At 43.0% G+C, this 20,395-nt stretch overlaps 1 protein-coding gene across 2 annotated transcripts in view; it reads left to right on the forward strand.

The window, feature by feature from the left end:
• Thsd1 (thrombospondin type 1 domain containing 1) overlaps positions 1-3,972 on the forward strand; it is a 30,348-nt gene extending 26,376 nt beyond the window's left edge. For both annotated transcript variants that reach the window (XM_052162580.1, XM_052162581.1), the window contains one exon: positions 1,048-3,972. In XM_052162580.1, coding sequence (XP_052018540.1) covers positions 1,048-2,426 — 1,379 coding nt within the window. In that variant the 3' untranslated portion in view covers positions 2,427-3,972. The remainder of the gene's footprint in view (positions 1-1,047) is intronic.
• The last annotated feature ends 16,423 nt before the right edge of the window (positions 3,973-20,395 follow it).

A 20,395-nucleotide genomic window follows, 5' to 3' on the forward strand; every position in this document is an offset into this window, starting at 1 on the left:
TCTCTCATGTGCATGTAGACACATATACACACACACACACAGAGTACACATACATGCACATGCATTCATATGCACACATGTGCACACACAACACAAACACACATATAAGCAAACACATGTGCACATGCACACGTACAGACATACAGACATACAAATAAAAGAGACCCTGATATTAAAAAAAAAAATACAGACCTATCCCGTGTAACAGCTTTCAGCTGAAAGGATTGGGGAGTCACTCTGAGGGGTGGACAGGCTTCGTCTGAGGTGTGGAAGCCGGATGAGGCTCCCTCTGAAGAGAGAGGGAGTATGAGGAGTTTGTAATCGGGTGTGCTCTGGAGACAGTGGAAAAGCACAGGAGAAGTGCTGAGAGGGGCTGAGGTGGTGAAGCACAGAGTACGACTGTAGAGAAAAAGGGACAGGTGGCTTAGTGGGCAGCGATGGGGGTGAGTGGGGCACTGAGGTCAGCGGGCAGTTCTGCATCGGGTCTCCAGGTGTTGGGTGGCAGTAAAGGCTGTGACTCGGGGGGGGGGGGGGTTCGTGACAGTTGAGAGCAGAATGCAAGATGCTTCCCCTCTTCTCCCATCCTTGGGAGGATGGGTTCTGAATGTCAGAAGGACCAGGTGATGCGCTCGCTGCACGGCTAAAAGTCATTGTTTTCCTCTGTGAGCCTTGCTAATTATGAAAGATTAGTTACTGTTCACTTGAATCTGGTTTTAAGTTTTATACCTAGACGTTCCCCTGCGTGCCTCTCACGGGTCACTTAATTATAGCTAGCCCATGTCCTCATCCTCATAAGTGGGGAGAGTCTTGCAGGAGTGATTGATTGGTCGTAGCTTCCCCGACAGCCTCCTTTCTGTGATTCCTATTTTTGCAGGGCTTTCGCTTTACTGCTTATCTTGGTTGCCTTCAGCTCAGAGCATGAATCCAAAGTTCGGTTCTTTCCTTCCGCTTTAATTGCTCTATCTGGGGCAACTGCTTAGGCCCTAAAACCATGCAGAGAAATCAACATAAGAGAATATATCTGTTTTTTTTTTTTTCTTTTTCAAGTTTTCCGGCCACCAGGCCCATCGCCTGTTCCACCCCAGGACCCGGTGAAGTCCAACAACGTGGTGACCGTCACAGGGATATCCCTGTGCTTGTTCATCATCTTTGCCACCGTGCTCATCACTCTCTGGAGGAGGTTCGGCAGAGCCCCCAAATGCAGCACCCCGGCTCGCCACAACTCCATCCATTCCCCTGGCTTCCGGAAGAACTCGGATGAGGAGAACATCTGCGAGCTGAGCGAGCCTCGCGGAAGCTTCTCGGATGCGGGTGACGGACCTAGGGGAAGCCCGGGGGACACAGGCATCCCACTGACTTACAGGTGCAGTGCATCGGCCCCTCCTGAGGATGAGGCCTCGGGCAGTGAGAGCTTCCAGTCCAACGCTCAGAAGATCATCCCGCCCCTGTTTAGCTACCGCCTTGCCCAGCAGCAGTTGAAGGAGATGAAGAAGAAAGGGCTGACAGAGACCACCAAAGTGTACCACGTGTCTCAGAGTCCCCTGACAGACACTGTAGTGGATGCCACGGCCAGCCCACCCTTAGACCTGGACGGCCCCGAAGAGGCAGCAGCAAGCAAGTTCCGAATCAAGTCTCCATTTCTGGACCAGCCTGGGGCAGGTCCCGGGGAAAGGCCCCCCTCCAGGTTGGATGGCATCGTGCCTCCGCCCAGCTGTGCGGTCAGCCCCAGCCAGACCCTGATCCGCAAGTCGCAGGTGAGGTCGACCGGTGGGAGGGACGGCTCTTCGGAGAGGTGCCACTCCAGAAGTTCCCTCTTCAGGAGGACTGCTAGTTTTCACGAAACCAAGCAGTCTCGCCCTTTCCGGGAGAGGAGTTTGTCGGCCCTGAGTCCTCGCCAGGTCCCCGCCTACAGCTCCAGGATGCGGACGTGGGACCAGATGGAGGAGAGGTGCCGGCCGCCCAGTCGAAGTGCCCACCTGCTTCCAGAGAGAGCAGAACACTTGCCAGGGGCAGGGCGGAGCAGCAGTCCTCTGGGTCCGCTCTCCAAATCCTACACCGTGGGGCATCCCAGGAGGAAACTGGACCCGGGGGACCGCCAGGCGGGATTGGTGGCAGGAGCTGAGAAAACAGAGTCTCACCGAGCTCACAGGGGACCGTCCCCGAGTCACAGGAGTGCCTCAAGGAAACAGTCTTCCCCCATTTCCCTCAAAGATAGCTACCAGAAAGTCAGTCAGCTGAGCCCTTCTCACTTCAGGAAAGATAAATGCCAGAGCTTTCCCATCCACCCCGAGTTCGCCTTCTATGACAACACCTCTTTCAGCCTCACCGAGGCCGAGCAGAGAATGCTGGACCTCCCAGGATACTTCGGCTCCAACGAAGAGGACGAAACCACAAGTACACTTAGCGTGGAGAAGTTAGTAATCTAGGCGAGGAAGCAAGCGCCAGGGCTCACCCAGGGTCCTTCACCCAGGTGGCACTATCCCTGCTCAAGTACTTGCGGTCGACCCGTATTGTACAACCGTGGGAATCAGTTCACCCGGAGGATGTGTGCTTAGCCACGTGGTTTAATGAATCAGGAAGAAGTGATTTATCCTGAACTTTCCTTTTTCTTATCCCGTTTCCATTGGCTTTTTACTACTAATAAAATTTAAATGGCAGGTGTATGATGCATTTTGAACACTACACTGGATATTTCCAACTTGGGACTCTGGGAGCTTTTCCCAGGGAGGAGGCCCGGGGTGGGTGGGGGCTCCCAATGCCTGGTGTGTATGCAGAACCATTGTCGGCAGGAGCTTGCTTGCATCTTGCTTCCTGGTAAAGTGGGAACCAAACAAAGAAGCCTAAATATGGGGCTGCTTCTTTTGAAGTTTGTTACCAAGGTACCAAATGGCATAATTCCTTTTCGGCCCAGTGACCTAACGACTAATCAGCATAAATAGCTACATAATCAGCATAAATAGCTACAAGCTCCTGGTGACTTCCAGCTACCACGCCCATCCTGCCTTTAGATTGATTTCCTTCTTTTAGCGTTTATCAGGATGTCGGGCAGCTGGGGGTGGAGGGGGTTCAGATAGGGGGAAATCACAAATGTAAACATGGTAGTTTCAAAAGTTAATATTTGCTCAACTGTCACCTGTGACTTTTTGTTTTTAAATTAACATGTGCTTCCTTTGGGACTGTTTCAGTGATGACTATCTGCTCTTCAGGAACTGGACGGGTGGATTGTCCAGAGCAGTCTGACAGATGCTACTCATGGATGAAAGAAGAGACGGGCTTGTTGCTCTCCAGTTTCTTTATTTATCTCACCAGAAAGCTTTATTCTTTATCCAAGTTCATGGGCCTGTGGGTCAGCCTTTGACACAGAGAGCACATAATTGCTTGTTCCAGATTTCCCAGAGATTTCCCCAACAGTGTCAGTCTGAGACCAAAACAGTTTTGGAGAAGTGGAAATTCATGAGGAACACTATGAGCTGAGAGGTTTCCTGTTAAGTGATGCTTGCTGTCTCCCCAGCCCAGTGTTCTGGGGCTCCCACTAACAGTGAACCCCTGCCCCTGAGACAGAAAAGATGCTTTATTGCCGTTTTTAATGCATGAGTTGTAGATTTCAGTAAACAGTTTTCTGTCTCTTACCACCGTATCTTCGTGTTCTAATCCCAGAATCAGGGCTCAATAAAGACAGAGTGGCCAACTAGTGAAATGCCTTAAAACCAGTTGCGGTTGAATTAGAATGATTTTTTTTAAAGATTTATTTATTGTTATATGTGAGTACACTGTAGCTGTCTTCAGACACACCAGAAGAGGGCCTCAGATCTCATTACAGATGGTTGTGAGCCACCATGTGGTTGCTGGGATTTGAACTCAGGACCTTCGGAAGGGCAGTCAGTGCTCTTAACCGCTGAGCCATCTCTCTAGCCCTAGAATGATTTTTTAAATAACACTTTACATTGTAAATCATTATAAAGGAAATTTGTTCATGAGACATTATGAGATTTCAGTTTATAGATGTCTCACAAACATAAGTTTGTTTTTTTGTTTTGCTTTGTTTTGGTTTTTTGGTGTCACCAATTTGTGTGTTTCCAAACATCCTGCGAACAATCAGTCATGCTTGGCCAGCATTTTGCTGGTTCCGTGTTTCAGATTGTCTTAGTATATGTAACTTCATCGATATGGGTTAGCCCGTCACATTTACATTATTTTCTGGGTCCCGACCAGTCATGACTGCCTGCGATGTGTCTGTGCTCCCTTTGCTGAGGAGAAATGTGCCTTCTAAATACAGTTTTTAATCGAAAATTTTAAAATTAGCATGTATTTTAGAATTAGCATGTATTTTAGAATTAGCATGTATTTTAGAATTAGCATGTATTTTAGAATTTTACACAGGTACCATAGTCACATCCTTCCGCTGCAGTGTGATGGCCCTGTCATGGGTTCCACATTTAGAGAAAACTGATCATTCCTTTTGGGAAGCTAGAAACTGCTAACAATAGCTCTTCGACTAGGGGCGGAACCTCGTACCCAACTCTCTGCTCCATGCTGGAGTTTGGTCTGGCTTTTTGTGCACACTGTCCCCACTATGAGTGCACATGTAATAGCTACCATGCTGTGTCCAAAAGATGGTTTCCTTGGAGACAACTGCTGTCTGTGAGCCTTACAGTTCTTTTTTTCCAGCCCTTCTTCTGCATTGATCTTTTGGAAGGAGGGCTGTGGGAGAGTTTATTCACTTTAGTAAACCTTCCACAGTCTTTTCAGTACCTTGGTAAGCTGTGGATTTGTCTCTGTGTCGATCATTGTTTACTGCAAACAAAAGCTTCTTTCATGAGAGTTGAGAGGTGCCTTGATCTGTGGGTATAATAATAGGGCATCAGGGATTGGTTTAATGATATATCCACTTTGCAGAATAATTAGCAGTAGGTTCTCCTCTAGGGCTTAGGGCCTATCTAGCCGTAAGTTTTTTCACCCAGCACAACCCTTTTGATTACATTTCTAAAATGTCCCTGTTCTGTCTTGTACTCATCTAGTTCATTTCACCCACAGAAACCAGAAAGTCCTTTATAAAATGCAAATCTGATCATTCCACTCACCCCAAGGAATCTCCTTTCTTTGACTCCCAATGGTAGAACTCACACAAACCTCTCAGCATAGGTCTTTCAGGACCAGGCGTATCTGCTTGACACAGCAGTTCTGCACACCTCATGGATTGTTAGCACCCTTCTTCATTCTGTTGGCTTCATACATGATGTTCTCCACACACAGGACCCTTCTGTGCTCTAGTGAGCAGTCAAGTCTGCTCGCTGTCACTCACTGGAGACGACTGCTTTGCCCTGTCTTCTTTCCCTGAGACTCTGAGCACAAGGAGGGTCTAAAGAAAGTCTCATTGTTTTTAATTCCCAGAAACTTTGAAAAAGCATGGAGACCAGAGTTCTCACTCACTCAATCCGACTGAACCACCTCACATTTAACATGACAGTTGCTTTTGTTTTCAACTGGCGATCAAATCCAATTGCAAGAGCTCTTCTCCCACTGAGCAGATAGGGCGACCGTGGTCCAGAGGTGGAACATGCCCTTAGTGGGCTTGAGGTCCTGGGTTCATTTCATACAGCTACTACCACCAAAACGCAAAACCAGAAGGCCCATAGACAAGAGCAAGATTAGGAAATTAGAAGCAGATGAGCCGTGATTTTAGTTATAAATAACAAGGGAAAATGTTTTGCTTCTGGCAGTTGTTAGTAGCAAGTCTGTCGAGAGGATTAAGGGAAAACTGAAAAGCTAGGGTTTAGCTGGGCATCAGAACCTTCACCTAGCATGGGGTTCAATCCTTAACACAACAAGAAAGGAAACTGATGCCCAGACTTGCTATAGTTAAATCCTTTTAATGGGAGAGGGGATGAAGGACTGGAGAGATGGCTCAGCAGTTAAGCGTGCTGGCCACTCTTGCGTAACACTGGAGTTCAGTTCCCAGCACCCGCACGGCCAGCTCACAACGGTCTAAATTCCAGTTTCATGGTATCGGATGCCCTTTTCTTCTGAAAGTACCGGGCATGCACATAATGCACACACATGCATGCAGGCAAGCACTCGTTCATATAAATTAATAACCAAAAAGAAAAACCATCTTAAATGGATGAAAACTGGGAGACCACGCCTTCGCTGGCTTTGTGATTCTTCCTTATGATCAGAGCAGCTGCCCTGTAAATACCTGCTGGGCGAGTGTGGAATGACTCCAGGTGACGCCATCGAAGGCAGCTCTAATGAGTTCCTGGGAGGAGGTAATCTTAAAGTTGCTACAGTGGCCAGCTGCCAGGAGTGTGTGGTGCCAGCAGAGTTGCTGGATGGTTCATGAGTGGAAGCGTAAGTCCTGAATAAATGTCTAAGAATTTAGTAAGAAAGGCTTAGCAAAGGCTTGCATAAAACAGAGTCACTACCATATAAGGTTAACTTCACTTAGCATGGTTAGGAAAGAAACTCAGGGGGAAAAAAAAAAGCTAACTGTGGCCTGAGAACAGGATCCAACCTACACACTCATTCCGAACAACAACAAAAAAAATTGTTGATTGGAATCCTCTTTATGATGAGGCTATGCAAGCCAACTTTCCAAAGTTCACATAAGACTCTATTATCTTACTCCTCTCATTAACACGACTTTCCATCCTCTTGAAGCTTAAAGGCAACAAATCCTAGGAGACACTTTGAGAAGCCAAAGTGGCCTAGAGGTAGGATTTAGTCTTGAAAACTGGCTTGACCAAGATTACTAAAGTCATGGATATCATTTGTATGTGTGGCTATGTATGTTTGTAAGTGTGTGTGTCTGTGTATGTTTGTGTGTATGTGCACACATGCATAGCTGTGTATATATGTGTGTGTGTGTGGCCATGTGTGTGTGTGTGTAGCTGTATATGTTTGTAAGTGTCTGTGCCATGTATGTGCATGCATATGTATGTGTGTCTTTGTAAGTGTGGGTGTCTCTGTGGCTGTGTATGTTTGTGTGTGTGGCTGTGTGTGTGTGTGTCTATGTATGCTCGTGTGTGTGTGTGTGTGTGTGTGTGTGTGTGTAGCTGTGTATGTTTGTCTGTATGTAACTGTACATGTTTGTGTGTGTGTGTGTTCCTTTTTCACTCTCTACCTTATTTTTGAGACAGGGTTTCTCACTTCTCTGGGATTGCTAAGTAGGCTAGATTGGCTAACCAGCGAGCCCCGGGAGCCCATTTGTCTCTGTCACTCTAGCACTGGAGTTATAAATTCTTACATCTGACCCTGGTTTTTATGTAGGTTCTTGGGAATGAACTCAGGTCGTCATGATGGTGCAGCCAGTACCTTACTGACTGTGCTTTCTCCTGCCCAGGATATTTCAAATTCATCATAAGTTAAATTAAGAATGGTGTCTGTGTCTGTGTGTGTGTCTTTATGTGCCTATGTCTGTCTCTGTCCATCTGTCTCTGTCTGTCTCTCCCTCCCTCTCTCCTTCTCTTCCTCCCTCCATCTCCTCATGCATGTGTGTGTATGTGTGTGTGTTTGTGTGTATGTGTGTGCATGTGTGTGCATACGTGTGTGTCTGTTTCTATGTGTGTGTGCATGTGTGTATGTGTGCATGTATGTGTGTGCTTGTGTGTGTGTGTGCATGCATGTGTGTCTGTTTCTGTGTGTGTGTGCATGTGTGTCTGTCTGTCTCTGTGTGTGTGCATGTGTATGTTTCTGTCTCTGTGTGTGCAGGTGCGTGTGCATGTGTGCGTATGTGTGTGTGTATTTCTATGTGTGTGTGCATGTGTGTCTGTCTCTCTGTATGTGTGCTTGTGTGTGTTTCTGTCTCTGTGTGTGCATGTGTGTGCTGTGTGCATGTGCCTGTGTGTGCATGTGCGCATGCGTGCGCGTGTGTGCATGTGTGTGTGTGTGTGTGTGTGTGTGTGCACGCGCGCGTGTTAAGACAGAGAACCAAGAATGAACCTGACTTTCTGGTTCTGCTGCCTCTGTCCTGAATGCTTCGATGTCAGGCATGTGCCATCCCACCGTGTTTATGTGGTACTGGCCATTGAAGGCAGGGCGTTGTGCACCCAAGCCCAGCACTCTGCCAGCTGGTCTGCACCACTAGCCCTCATCATAAGGGTTCTGTTTATTGCTACAGTCTGTGAAAAATGAAAAAAGGAGGGCTAATTATGAAATGTATTCCAGAAGTATAACTGAATATTTCCCTCCAACAACTAGGAAGTATTTATAACATGGGTTTTATGAACCCGTCTCATGGCACATAGGGGCATGTCACCTATGTGCACAACTGTGGGAAATTCAGAGTAAGGAATTCTCAAGAGTACCCAACAATCACTATGCAGGGGTGAGGTCATGCGTCTCCCCTCTCTCTGACATCGGTTCATGATGCAATACATGACTTCCTAGTGAACTTGGCTCTGAAAAGAGGGATAAGAATTTCACAATCTTAAGCAATCCTGATGTGCTGCAAGATTGCACTAAATTAAAATAATTAGCACTTATTGACTGGCTGCTGTGTGTTGACATTATCTCAAGCTCTTATATGTATCGAATTAATTGAATTCTCAGATCAACTCTATGAGATAGAACGCTCACTTTGTAGATGAAGAAAGAAAAGTTAAATTACTCGATTGTCTAATGCCACAGGTAGACAGTGGAAAAGTTAGGATTCGAGCCCAGTCATTTTAGCTCCAAAGGTAGCATATTAAACATAAATCACCTTGTAGTTTTTTTCCTTTGGTTCAGTGAGGAAATGGTAAATTAGACTTTAGCCTGCATCCAAGATGTAAGGAAGTAGTTCTAGTTAAAAAGAAAAAGTCAATGATTTCATCTTTATTGGTAATTTTGACAATTGATATTTTGTTATTATCTGGCCCCAGGGCACACATGTACAATTTTGGAGAGAAAGGTCTGGAGGCATAAAATATTTTGAAAGCTGATTAGGTGGAGATGGGCTTCATGTATTAGACAAACAAGGCCATGGCCATGGAAAATACACCTCTCAGCAGGAGAGCCACAGCTCTTCCAGGAAGCCGCAGTGTGTTTCTAATCTAACTGCTGACTCTGCTTCCGTTCCTCAGGAATGATTCTCCAAGTAAAACATTTAGCTCAGTCAAATCAGAATAATGTCTCATATAGATTACATTGTATCTCTTTTGAGCCATTCATTCTTAAATGACTTAGAGGAGGATGATACTTGAGAAATGTGTGTGTTTTTTATACACGCAGGTACATAGGCATGTGTGCACATGTGGAAACTAGAGGTTGATATTGCATGTCTTCCTCCATTGCTCTCTACTGTAGTTTTTAAAGATTTTGTTTATGCACTTTGTAATTGTTCTTGCTTATTATTATTTTTTGCTAAGGTGTGTGTGTATGTGATTAGAATATAATCACAACACTCCTCCCCGTCTTTTCCTTCCTTCAAGCCCTTTCCTATGCCTCCTCCTCACTCTCCTGCACATTCACGGCCTCTTTTTTCACTAATTTTTATTGCATGCATATAAGCATATACATACATATTCCGAAATAAAACTTTAGTCCATATAATGCTACATGTATTTATATAACAAGATTGAGAAACCATTAGCCAAATTAATCTAAATAAAAAAAGGATCCTAACTAATAAACTGAGACATGAAAAGGGAGATGAAGTGGAAAATTCCAGTTTCTTTGGAAAGTCAGTCATGTCTTGTGATGTTTTGCTGGGGAAGATGGGTGAGAGGACGTTTTTCTGAAGCAGACACGTAAGATGGTGTTTAGAAAGAATATAAATACAACCCCACAGTCAGTGGGAGGAAGGAAGCTGTAGCATTGGTTCGCCTTGTATCACACTGCTGATCTTCATGTGTTCTGGCTTCATCGAGAATAACTCATCAAAGAACTTCTCATGATATTCTGGCTACTTGCTGCTTCCTCAGACTAGAGTTGGTTGGTTTCAGAGCCTCTTGGTTTCTTCAGGAACAAACTGCCAGTGGTAATTGCCTAATGGACTGGATTGCCTCTGCTGATTTGCATTGGTGTTTGATAGATGTCTGGATTGCTGACAGTGAAGATTGGAATAGCCCTAAAGAAATATTTCTAAACAGGTCCACAACCCCCATCTCCTATTAACCTTTCTTTTCCACTACCTCTGGTGGGTGGTGGGCTAGAAGGGAGGTTGAAGAATTTAAGAACTCTTATTAAAGTAGGTTTTGAAAAAATCTAAGCCTACAGGAGATATCACAACAGACACTGAGGAAACTCAGAGCATCATAGGAACACACTTTAAAAATCACTACTCCACCAAACTGGAAGATATCAAAAAAAAAAAAATCAATGAATTCTAGAAATATTTGGCACACTAAAGTTAAATCAAAATGAAGTAAATAATTTAAACAGAATGGTAATATATAATGAGATAGAAGCAGTAATTAAAATTTTAGTAACCTAAAAATTCCTACTAGATCTGTATGGATTCAGCTCAGAAGTCTACCAGACCTTCTTAGAAGATACAATACTATCCCAAGGTATTTTATAAACTAGGCAAGGAACAGTTCCAAATTCTTTTTATGAAGCCAGTATTACACTGATGACAAAACTGTATAACGAGTCAACAAAAAGAAAATTATATGCCAATCCCTCCAATGAACATATATGCAAATATTCCCGGTCAAATGCTTAATGAAAAAAGAGAACATAAATTGTGTGTGTGTGTGTGTGTATGTGTGTGTGTGTGTGTGTGTGTGTGTGTGTGAGAGAGAGAGAGAGAGAGAGAGAGAGAGAGAGAGAGAGAGAGAAGGTATGTGGGAGGGGTTGGAGGGAAAGGGAAGGAAGACATTACATAACTATACCACAATCTCAAAAATAAAAGAAATGATTAAAACCTACTTGTAAACCAAATTTATAAACACATCAAAAGGATCACCTAGCATAATCAAGGCATCTGCATTCCAGAGATGCAGGGATGACTCAACTAACAGAAATGAATAAATGTAATCTATCACATAATGGACTCATGGGCAGAGACTCTAGGATCATCTCATTAGATGCAGAAAAAGTCTTTGACAAAATCCAACATCACTTCATGTTAAAAGTCCTGGAAAACTTAGGAATACAGGGGTCTGCACATAAGGTAGACAATCTCACAATCAATATCTAACTAATGGAGAGAAACTCAAAGCATTTACCTTAAAATCAGAAGGAAGAGAAGGATGGGAAGGGGGAAGAGGAGGGGGAGAGGAGGAGGAAGGAGGAGAAGGAGAAGGAGGAGGAGGAGGAGGAGGAGGGACAATGCTGTCTGCTCTCTCCACTCCTGTTCAGTATTGTACTTGAAATCCTCACCAGAGCAAAAAGACAAGGAGATACGTTCTTATGGTCGTGGTGTTTGCAGAGACCTTCACATTAACGAAGCCAGCAGGAAACTCCTACAGCCAATTACCACATTCAGCAAAGTAGCCAGGCACAAAATTGACATATAAAAATCTATTCTCTTCCTGTAAGACAAACACACTGAGAAAGAAGTCAGAGAAACAACCCTGAATTCACATGAGCTTCAAAAACAACAACAACAAAAAGAACCCTGGGGTACAGAAAAGGTACTGCTGGTTTCTATGCAGCTCTCTGTTCCATCCGAGGCACATGTGACACCGACTGAAGAAGCTGGTCCCTGTGCCCATTCTTCTAACGAGAAGCCGGATGACATGGCCGCAGTCAGACACCACTCCTTGGTATTTGAAATTAAACTTGTTCCCCATTCTTTACTTTTCAAAGTTACTTTATTATCTGCTCATTTCTTCTAGATTTCCTGGAAATACACCGAAGTGACTCGTAGAAAGTATCAAGCCTATCTCTTCATAGTGCTTCCAGTGGGAATGGCCCAGGAGACCCACAGAGGCCAATGCTTGGTCACTAGGAAGTGGTAGCATTTGAAATGATTAGGAGGAAGTGGGGTGAGGGTGGGGGTGGGTTTTGAGGTTTTCAAATGCCCAACCTGGGTCCAGTAGCTCTCCCTTCCTGCCACCTGTCGATCTGTATATAAAACTCTCAGCTTCTCCTCCAGCACCATGACTACCTGTGTGCTGCCATGCTCCCTGCAATGATGATAATGAACTAAACCTCTGAAACGAAACAAGTGGCAGTTAAATGCTTTCTTTTACAAGAAGAGCCTTGGTCATGGCAGTATTGGAACACTGGCTAAAAGACTCCCCAAAAAGATAAATTGAGATTTCAAAAATAGTTCTTGCTAAATTACCCACTGTATTTAAATTGTTCTTTACACAGAAGTTAACTTCTTAGAGTTGATGACGACAGGAGCTCATATTCCAAGATATTTTATATCTGCCCTCACCTCTGCACCTCAGGTAATATGCTTGTTTCTCCAGAGTCTGCTGTAGGGGCTTTCTCTGCTTCCCCTGTACAGGTCTGTCCTTCCCTCAGCCATTTTATTCTACTTCCAAAGACCATTCTTTGAATGCAGTTAAGATGAAACCAGGCATGCTGAGTCTGTCCTAGTAAGCCCTTCCGGGTCTGACTCCAGACACCCTCACCACCTACCAGTCTTGCCTTCAGGTAACATACTCTGTCACACTGCTTTCTTTGGGTCCTAAATGCATCCGCTCTTTTCCTCCTTCTAGCCGTCATGTTCTTTGCTCAATGTTTTGATCTTTAAACAAAAACCAATAAACAAACAACAAAAAAACAGTTTCTTTTCACTTGCTTTGATTATAGGCACATTCTAAAAATTAAAACTTAACAAATGTAATTGAAGAAGTGGTTTTGTGTGAGAGCAAACTGGTAATGGGATTGAAGCTATTTAAAAAATTCCACACTTACACTTACACACTTAGCCAAGAGAAGTCAAGCACAGGTCCACAAAACGATTTGTTCTCTAATATCCCTAAAAGCTTTTATGAGCAATGTCCTGTGGTGATTAATCTTCCTTGTCAACTACATTGTATTTATAATTTATGCTGATTATAAATGCCTCTATTTGTGTCTATAAAGGTATTTTCCAGGTTTCATTGAGCAGCAAAGACTATATATATATATATATATATATATATATATATATACATGAAGTATGTCTCAAAAAGTAACATAATGTTGAATTTTTGTGACCTGGTTACTCAAAAGAGACTCCCAAAAGAACCACATCTGATGAGTCGTGTTTTTTCTCGCTTCCTTTGCTTGTCCTGGATCATACTCAAAGCTTACAAATGTCAGCGTGAGTGGTTCTCACACACACTGCGTTCTAGGTCTAAAGACATTTATTTTTATATGTAGTTGATGACTCCCCATATCATTCCAAAGCTACGTCAGATTGGAAGATGGTATTTACTCTTACACACAGACAGGCAAGTGAGTGAAGTGTGTAGGTGCCTATCCTGACACTAGGGAGACAAAGGAACACCTGGAGCGTGACCTAAGAATTCTAAAGAGCGTGAGCTTGGGACAACAGATAAAATCAGGCATCGTGTTTCCTAATAGGTCTCATCCAGAAACCTTAAAAGTTTAGCCTGTTTTAAATGCAAGGCAGAATATATAAATGACATGTAAAGAAGTGTCTTAATGAAGTAATGGTTTTGAAACAGTGATATTAAAAAAAATAACCGAGTATTTATATGTAGTATTTTATGCTGTTTTTATTATTCAGTACTGATATTGCTGTAGATTGTAAACTACAAGGAAGTAATATTTTTTATTTTATTATTATATTTTTATGGCATATTTGCTTTATTCGCATTTCAAATGGTATCCCCTTTCCTCATTACCACTCCAAAAACCTCTTATCCCATCCCTCCTCCCCTTGTTTCCACCCCCACCCCCACTTTCCTGCCCTGACATTCCCCTGGACTGGGGAGTTGAGCCTTCATAGGTACAAAGACCTCTCCACTCATTGATGTCTGAAAGGGCCATCTTCTGCTACATATGTAGCTAGAGCCATGGGTCCCTCCATGTGTAAGGAGGTAGTTTAGTCCCTGGGAACTCTGGGGTACTGGTTGGTACATATTATTGTTCCTCCTGTGGGGCTGCAAACCTCTTCAGCTCCTTGGGTCCTTTCTCTAGCTCCTCCATTGGGGACCCTGTGCTCAGTCCATATGCTGTGAGCAGTTCAACCTTCCATGGAACAAAATGAGGACTAATGTTGAACTAAGTGGTAGGGCCTTGATGTTATGAGTAATCTATTTCAAATCTGCAATCGCAGATTATTGTTTGTCAAATTAAAAAGAAATGTATTTCTCAAAAAAGATCAGTTTAAATGATGTTTTGTTTTGGTGCTCAACGGGATATTTAAATTAATCCAGATGGGGATTAAAGCCTTTCTGTGGTAGAGTATGTAGTATTGTGGTTAAAAGAGTCACCCAAGAGTAAACGCTACTGTCAAGCAACTAAATGCAACTCTAAGCAGCTAAAAGGGGCCATATAATCCCAGCAAGTACTGACTGAGCACCGTCCCAGCAAGTACTGACTGAGCACCGTCACTGCCTGTATATAGTCTTCTTCCTGAAGAAATGATACTGAGGAATGTGCAAAGCACACTCTCCAAGGCCTTCTGGCTCTGCACACACTCCAGATTTAAGCCATTAAAATGGTCTTGCTAGTTCCTCTGGAAGCACACCGTTCTAAATGTCACCCCAGAGAGTTTTCTACTCTGCAGAGACTGAATTGTAGAAACTCTCCAGTAAGCTCGAAAACTCACCAAACAAGCCAGGCCAACCCAAAACATTCTTACAAAGGCTACCAACTGAATACACTTAGTTTTTGTGTTGAGGGAGGCTCTTCAGGAGTCAAATGCCAAGATTAGAGGAAGAGGGTAACCTCCTGAAGAGAATCTTGTCTAATGTAGGGAGTTGTGAAAAGGAAGGCGTCCTCCTGTGAGGCTGTGTCCTTCAGTTCAGAATCCTGCTTGAATTAGATGCAGGGATAAGGGAAACCCAGAGAAATAAACAGAGGGAGATAAAACTGTTAGAGGAAGTAAGCCTGGAATGTCAGACCTCGTCAAGAGAGGAGAGCATTAGGTGTGGGCGGGCGTCTAGGGAAACGATCGCTGCCAAGCAGAGTTGGTTCTGTGACTGCCAAAAGCATTCCTGGGATCCTCTCCCTACTTGCTTGGACTAGAGAGGCAGTGCGGTTCAACAATACTACAAGTACAAGCAGATGTTATTTTAAGTTACAGATTAAGTTTAAATTACCGAGTTAAGTTTAAATAGCAAATAACAAATTCATTTGTGTAACTTGGATAACCCTGGGGGAAATGGAACAAAATAACTCTTATTAATTCTGAAGGGTTATTGACTTACAAGCCTCAGGGGGGCTGAGGCCCGGGTCAGGAAGGCTGACTTGATGACACCTGTGGATGCTTCTAAGGAGGAGGCGATCCAAGCACCAACCCCGCTGGTGTCTACACTGCCAGACTGCAGAGGACCGACCTGCAGATGGACTCTTCCATCTCCAAAGCTTTCCCTTTTTCAGCCATTAAAGCCCTATGAGCCCATGTCACGTGCTCAGTCTCACTTCCGGGAGGGATTAAGGCCTTCCGCTGTGCTGATGAAGGCACACTCCTGCTTCTGGAGACGCCTGCCTTCGTTTATCTGCTCGGCTGATCCCTATCTAACAAATCCAGTTACTCTTTAACGGGTAATATTGTATTTTTATGTTCTCTAACAATTTTTATGTTATGTTCCTCAAAAATCAAAAATCTCTCTTCTGGAAATAACTTTCGGGGAGGGGGGTGGTGGTGAGTGTCCTTTCAGCCTGAAAGCTTTTGAAGAGGCTCCTGGCTCCTCACCAGTTGGGAACGGTTCTTCAGGCCTCTGCCATTTGGAAACGTAAGCAGTGGAGACGAATTGTCTCGAATACAATTTCTTGATTTTTGCCAAGTTTCCTCCCTTTTAGCAACTGCTCATCTGTGTTTGTTTGTTTCGTTGGAATAAAGCCGGAGAAACTCCTGAGTGGGAATGTCTTTGGTTCTGTGGTTCTCAAGTGGACTTGAAGCATCTGTCCCAATTCATTCTTTAGTGAGGAAACAGGACCCTGAAAAGTTAGATTTGCTAGAGCTTAAACTTAAATCAAGGCCTTAAAATTAAAAATTTAACTTAAAAATTAAATTAATTAAAAATTTAAAATTAATATTATATTCTAGTGAATTTGTAAAAACCAGCAGAACCTTTGTGTCCACCCTTCCTCTGGTTCCTGCCAACACTAACCAGCGGCTCAGCTGCAGCAGATTCTAGAACAGGGGTCATTAATGTTAACAAAATTTTGTTGCTCCAGACTTCATGCTGAGTAGTTAGAACAGGGGTCGTCAATGTTAACAAAATATTATTAAACTATAAACCTTATTTAACGGTATGCATTCCCCCTTAGTATCTTTTCCCCATACTGTTGGCTATCTTGATTTGTTTCAGAATCTCCTAGTACTATAAATCCTGTCTTCTCTAGTCTGCAAGGGGTTTTAGAATTGCATGGGCTTTCTCTCCATTTTTATTTTTCTGGACACAGGCTCTAGTGTATTCTGGACTGATCTTGAATTCAGTAGGTAGTCAAAGGTGACCTTGAACTTCTGATCCTCCCGCCTTCACCTCCAGAGTACTAAGGGTGCAGCTGTGTGCTATTGTGCCTTTTTATGCAGCGCTGGGGATGGACCCAGGGTCAGTGCACGCTGTGTAAGTAATTATTCTACCAACTGAGCTTCATTCCACCGTGAACTTTCTCCTTTATGACACTGACACTTGAAATTTACTTGATTAATTTGTGCATTTGAGCCACCCACAGGCTTTTAAAAATCAGGCCTTCTGTGGAGCAAGAGAATCTGCATAACCAAAATGCATTCACCTGGTGCTAATTTTGTTGCTCCAGACCTCATGCTGAGTAGTTAGAACAGGGGTCTCAACCTTCCTAATGAGGTGACCTTTTAATACAGTTCCTCATTCTGTGGTGACCCCACAACTATAAAATTAGTTGCCACGCCACAGCTGTAATTTTGCTACTGTTATGAATCATATTTACATGACTGATATTCAGGATATCTGATAATGCAACTTCTGTGAAAGGGTCAACCCCCACAGTTGGTTGAGAACCACTGAGTTGGAGCTAAGAATTTACCTATAAAGTAACACATCTAAAAAGAGTATAATGTGCCGGAGAGATGGCTCAGTGCATGGAAGCAGAGCTTAAGCTGCTCTTCCAGAGGACCTGGGTCTGATTCTCAGCACCAACACAGCCGCTCACAATTGCCGGTGACTCCAGTACTAGGAATCCAACACCCTCTTCTGGCCTCCACTGGCAGCAGGTACACACAGTAGTGCATACACATACATACAGGCAAAGCAACCATATATAAGATAAAGTGAAAATTAAAAATATATTTTAAAAAGAATATAACTGTCATGTGAGGTAGGCAGCAATTTTGATCTATGTATGTGTTGTTTAATGCCTTCTCTTAAAAAGTCATATACAATAAGGACAGTTTTAGAAGATAAGAATGCCTAAATACTGTTCTATAACTTTGATGAAGATCTGCTTATCAGATCTCAACAATAAATGGATAATTATATGTGCACTATCACAGAATGTATTTAATGCCTTCAGAAGTTAAAGTCAGCATTACAGAAGATCTTAATTTAAGTCTTTGACATTAAGTTATTTTTGTAAGTTTAATAAAACATAATTATATCACTTATCCTCATCTCCTTTCCATGTCTGTCCTTCTCCAATTCACAGCCTCCTCTTTTAAAATTGTCATTGTTACACAAATGACATTTTACAAAAGAATATTTTTTTAAAAAAAAATCTGTACTGCTGAGTCCATTCTGCATTGACTGCATATTTTTTTATGAGCATTGGATAAACAATCAAGGGACTTTTCCTTGGAGAAGACCAATTCTCCTTCTCTTGACAGATGTTAACTGCTCTGGCTCTTCATCTAGGGGTGAAGAGGGGAGCTTTCCCCCATCTCTGTTGAGATGGCAAAAAACATCCAAAATAACAGCAATCCACAGACATATCTTTTAATAACTCTGGCATAGGAAGTCTCAGGACTCCCACATTGGAAGTCTTTTTCTAGAAAGGAAAAAAAAAAGGTTATTTTTTCTGTTGGCTCTTTGGGTTTTGATTTGATATTTATGTTGCCTTTGTTTTTGACATATGGTGTATGTATTGAGAAACAAGCTGATTTCCTTGGACTTTACATTATCTCATTATTGATTTTCAACTAGATGCAGTGTTAAATATAAAGTATTCAATAGTTAAGAGTTTCTTTACTTACAAAATCACTGGGAATTATTAACTTGCTTTCCTTCTTAAACAGAATTTGGAAAACAAAGGCAAATGACCCCAAATCTAGTAAGTGACACAAAATAATAAAAATAGTAAAAATCAGAGCAGAGACAAAAGGAAAGAAAACAACATAAAGAAACAATGATCCCTAAGAGCTAGCTCTTTGAGAATATAAACGAGATCAACAGACCCTTGGCTCAAAAACCAAAAGAAAGAAGACTCAAATTAGCAATACCAGATATTAACAACACACACACACATACACACACACACAAAGAAAAAAGAAAAGAAAAGAAATTTAAAGACCTATATGTTTTTAAGTTAGAAAACCTAAAAGAAATGGATGACTATCTAGGTTAATTCAAATTACCAAAGTCAAACTAGGGAGAGATTAGCAAGTGAAACGGACCCATAATAACTAAGGAGTCAAAACTGATAAAAGTCCGTCTGTCTAAAAGAAGACCAACTGCAGATGGAGTCATGGTAGAATTCTACCAGAGTATCAAAGGCCTAGAAAAAAATCCTTAAATTATTCAAAATAAAAATAAAAACAGCACTTCCAGATTCCATTTAAAAAGTCAGTGTTACTTTAAGATAGGTGTAGAAAAGGACTTTGAATAGGACTCTATTTGCTCAGAAATTAAGGCCAACAACTGACAAGAGTGGCCTCATAAAACAAGGGGGGGAAAGCTGTATGGCAAAAGAAGCAATCTGTCTAGTGAGGGAACCCCCAGAGTGGGGAGTGTTTGGCAGTTATATATCTGACAGGACTAGCATCCAGAACATAGAAAGAACTCAGAATAGTTCAGAGGGGTCTGCAGAGAATGCCCAGCACTTACTGCTTTTTGCAGAAGAACTGAGTTCAGTTCTCAGCACACACATGTTACTTCACAAGCATCTGCACCTCCAGTTCCAGAGGATCCAGTGCCCATGTCTTACCTCCATGGGTATCAGGCACTCACCAGGTATACATATCTGCATACAGGGAAAACATTCACACCCGTTAAATAAAACCCACCAAAATACTAGTCAAAACAAACAAAAAAACAAAAAACAATCAAACAAAAAAACAAAAAAAACAAGAGGATCCGAACAGAATTCTCAAAAGAAGAAATAAAAATCCCTAGGAAACACCTCAGAGAGTGTTCAACATGGTTAGCAATTAGGGAAATGCAAATTATAACTATTCTGGCAGAAGGGCTGTGATCAAGAGGACAGTTGACAGCAGATTCTAGGGGACGCAGGGAAGGGAGAGCTTCTGTCACTGTCGGTGGGCTTGCACACTGGTGCAACCACCATGGAAATGACTGCGGAGAATTCTTACAATGATGAAAGGGCATCGACCACATGACCCGGCTGTACCACGGCTTGGCACGAGTCTCACACAGCCATGTTCAGGTGCTGCTCCATGCACGTAGCTAGGAAGTGGAAAGAAGCTAAATGTCCCTTGACTGAGGAGTTTATGATGAGAAAGTGCTTGCTGCATCTATGCCACAGAATCCTAGTCGCCCGTAAAGAAGAGTGAAATTTGCAGGCAAATTGATGGAGTTAGGAAAATATTTCACTGAGTGAGGTGTCCCAGACTCAGAGACTCCTCATACTCGCTGTTATTTGTGGGTCCAAGTTTAGAATCTTCAGATGTGACAGGGAGTGATTAGGCAGTGGCCAGGAAGGTGAGAGGAGACCACAATGTTTCGAGGAGGTTCTGAGAGCGTGACACGAGTGCTCTGAAGAGGGAAATGGAAAATGGAAGGATGGAATTCATCTAGGGAGGGGAGAGTGGGGCGGTAAAGAGCAAGAGAAAGGTAGGAAGGAACAAATAACACTACGGGAAAGCTGTAGGGAACATTATTTTATGTTTCCCTAAAGCAACACATAAAATGTGTATGTGCATACACATGTAAATAATTTACATGAAGTTGTGCTGTTGGGAGTGATAATGCTCCCCTCAAATGCCACAGACACCTGACATGCCCCGGTGCCAGGCACAGGGACCTCCTATTGACTTGTTAGTGGAGCTGGAGATTTCTAGAACAGCACAGACTGTGGCTGTTGCCCTTGATGGCCTTCTAGAACCTGAAGAGAAGACCCCGTGATGAAGACACCATGCTCTCCAGTCATAGAAATTTGGAGGAGCCAAGCAGGAACCTAATGTGGA

This window comes from Apodemus sylvaticus, chromosome 18 (genome assembly GCF_947179515.1).
Source record: "Apodemus sylvaticus chromosome 18, mApoSyl1.1, whole genome shotgun sequence".
In the NCBI taxonomy this organism is placed as follows: Eukaryota; Metazoa; Chordata; class Mammalia; order Rodentia; family Muridae; genus Apodemus; species Apodemus sylvaticus.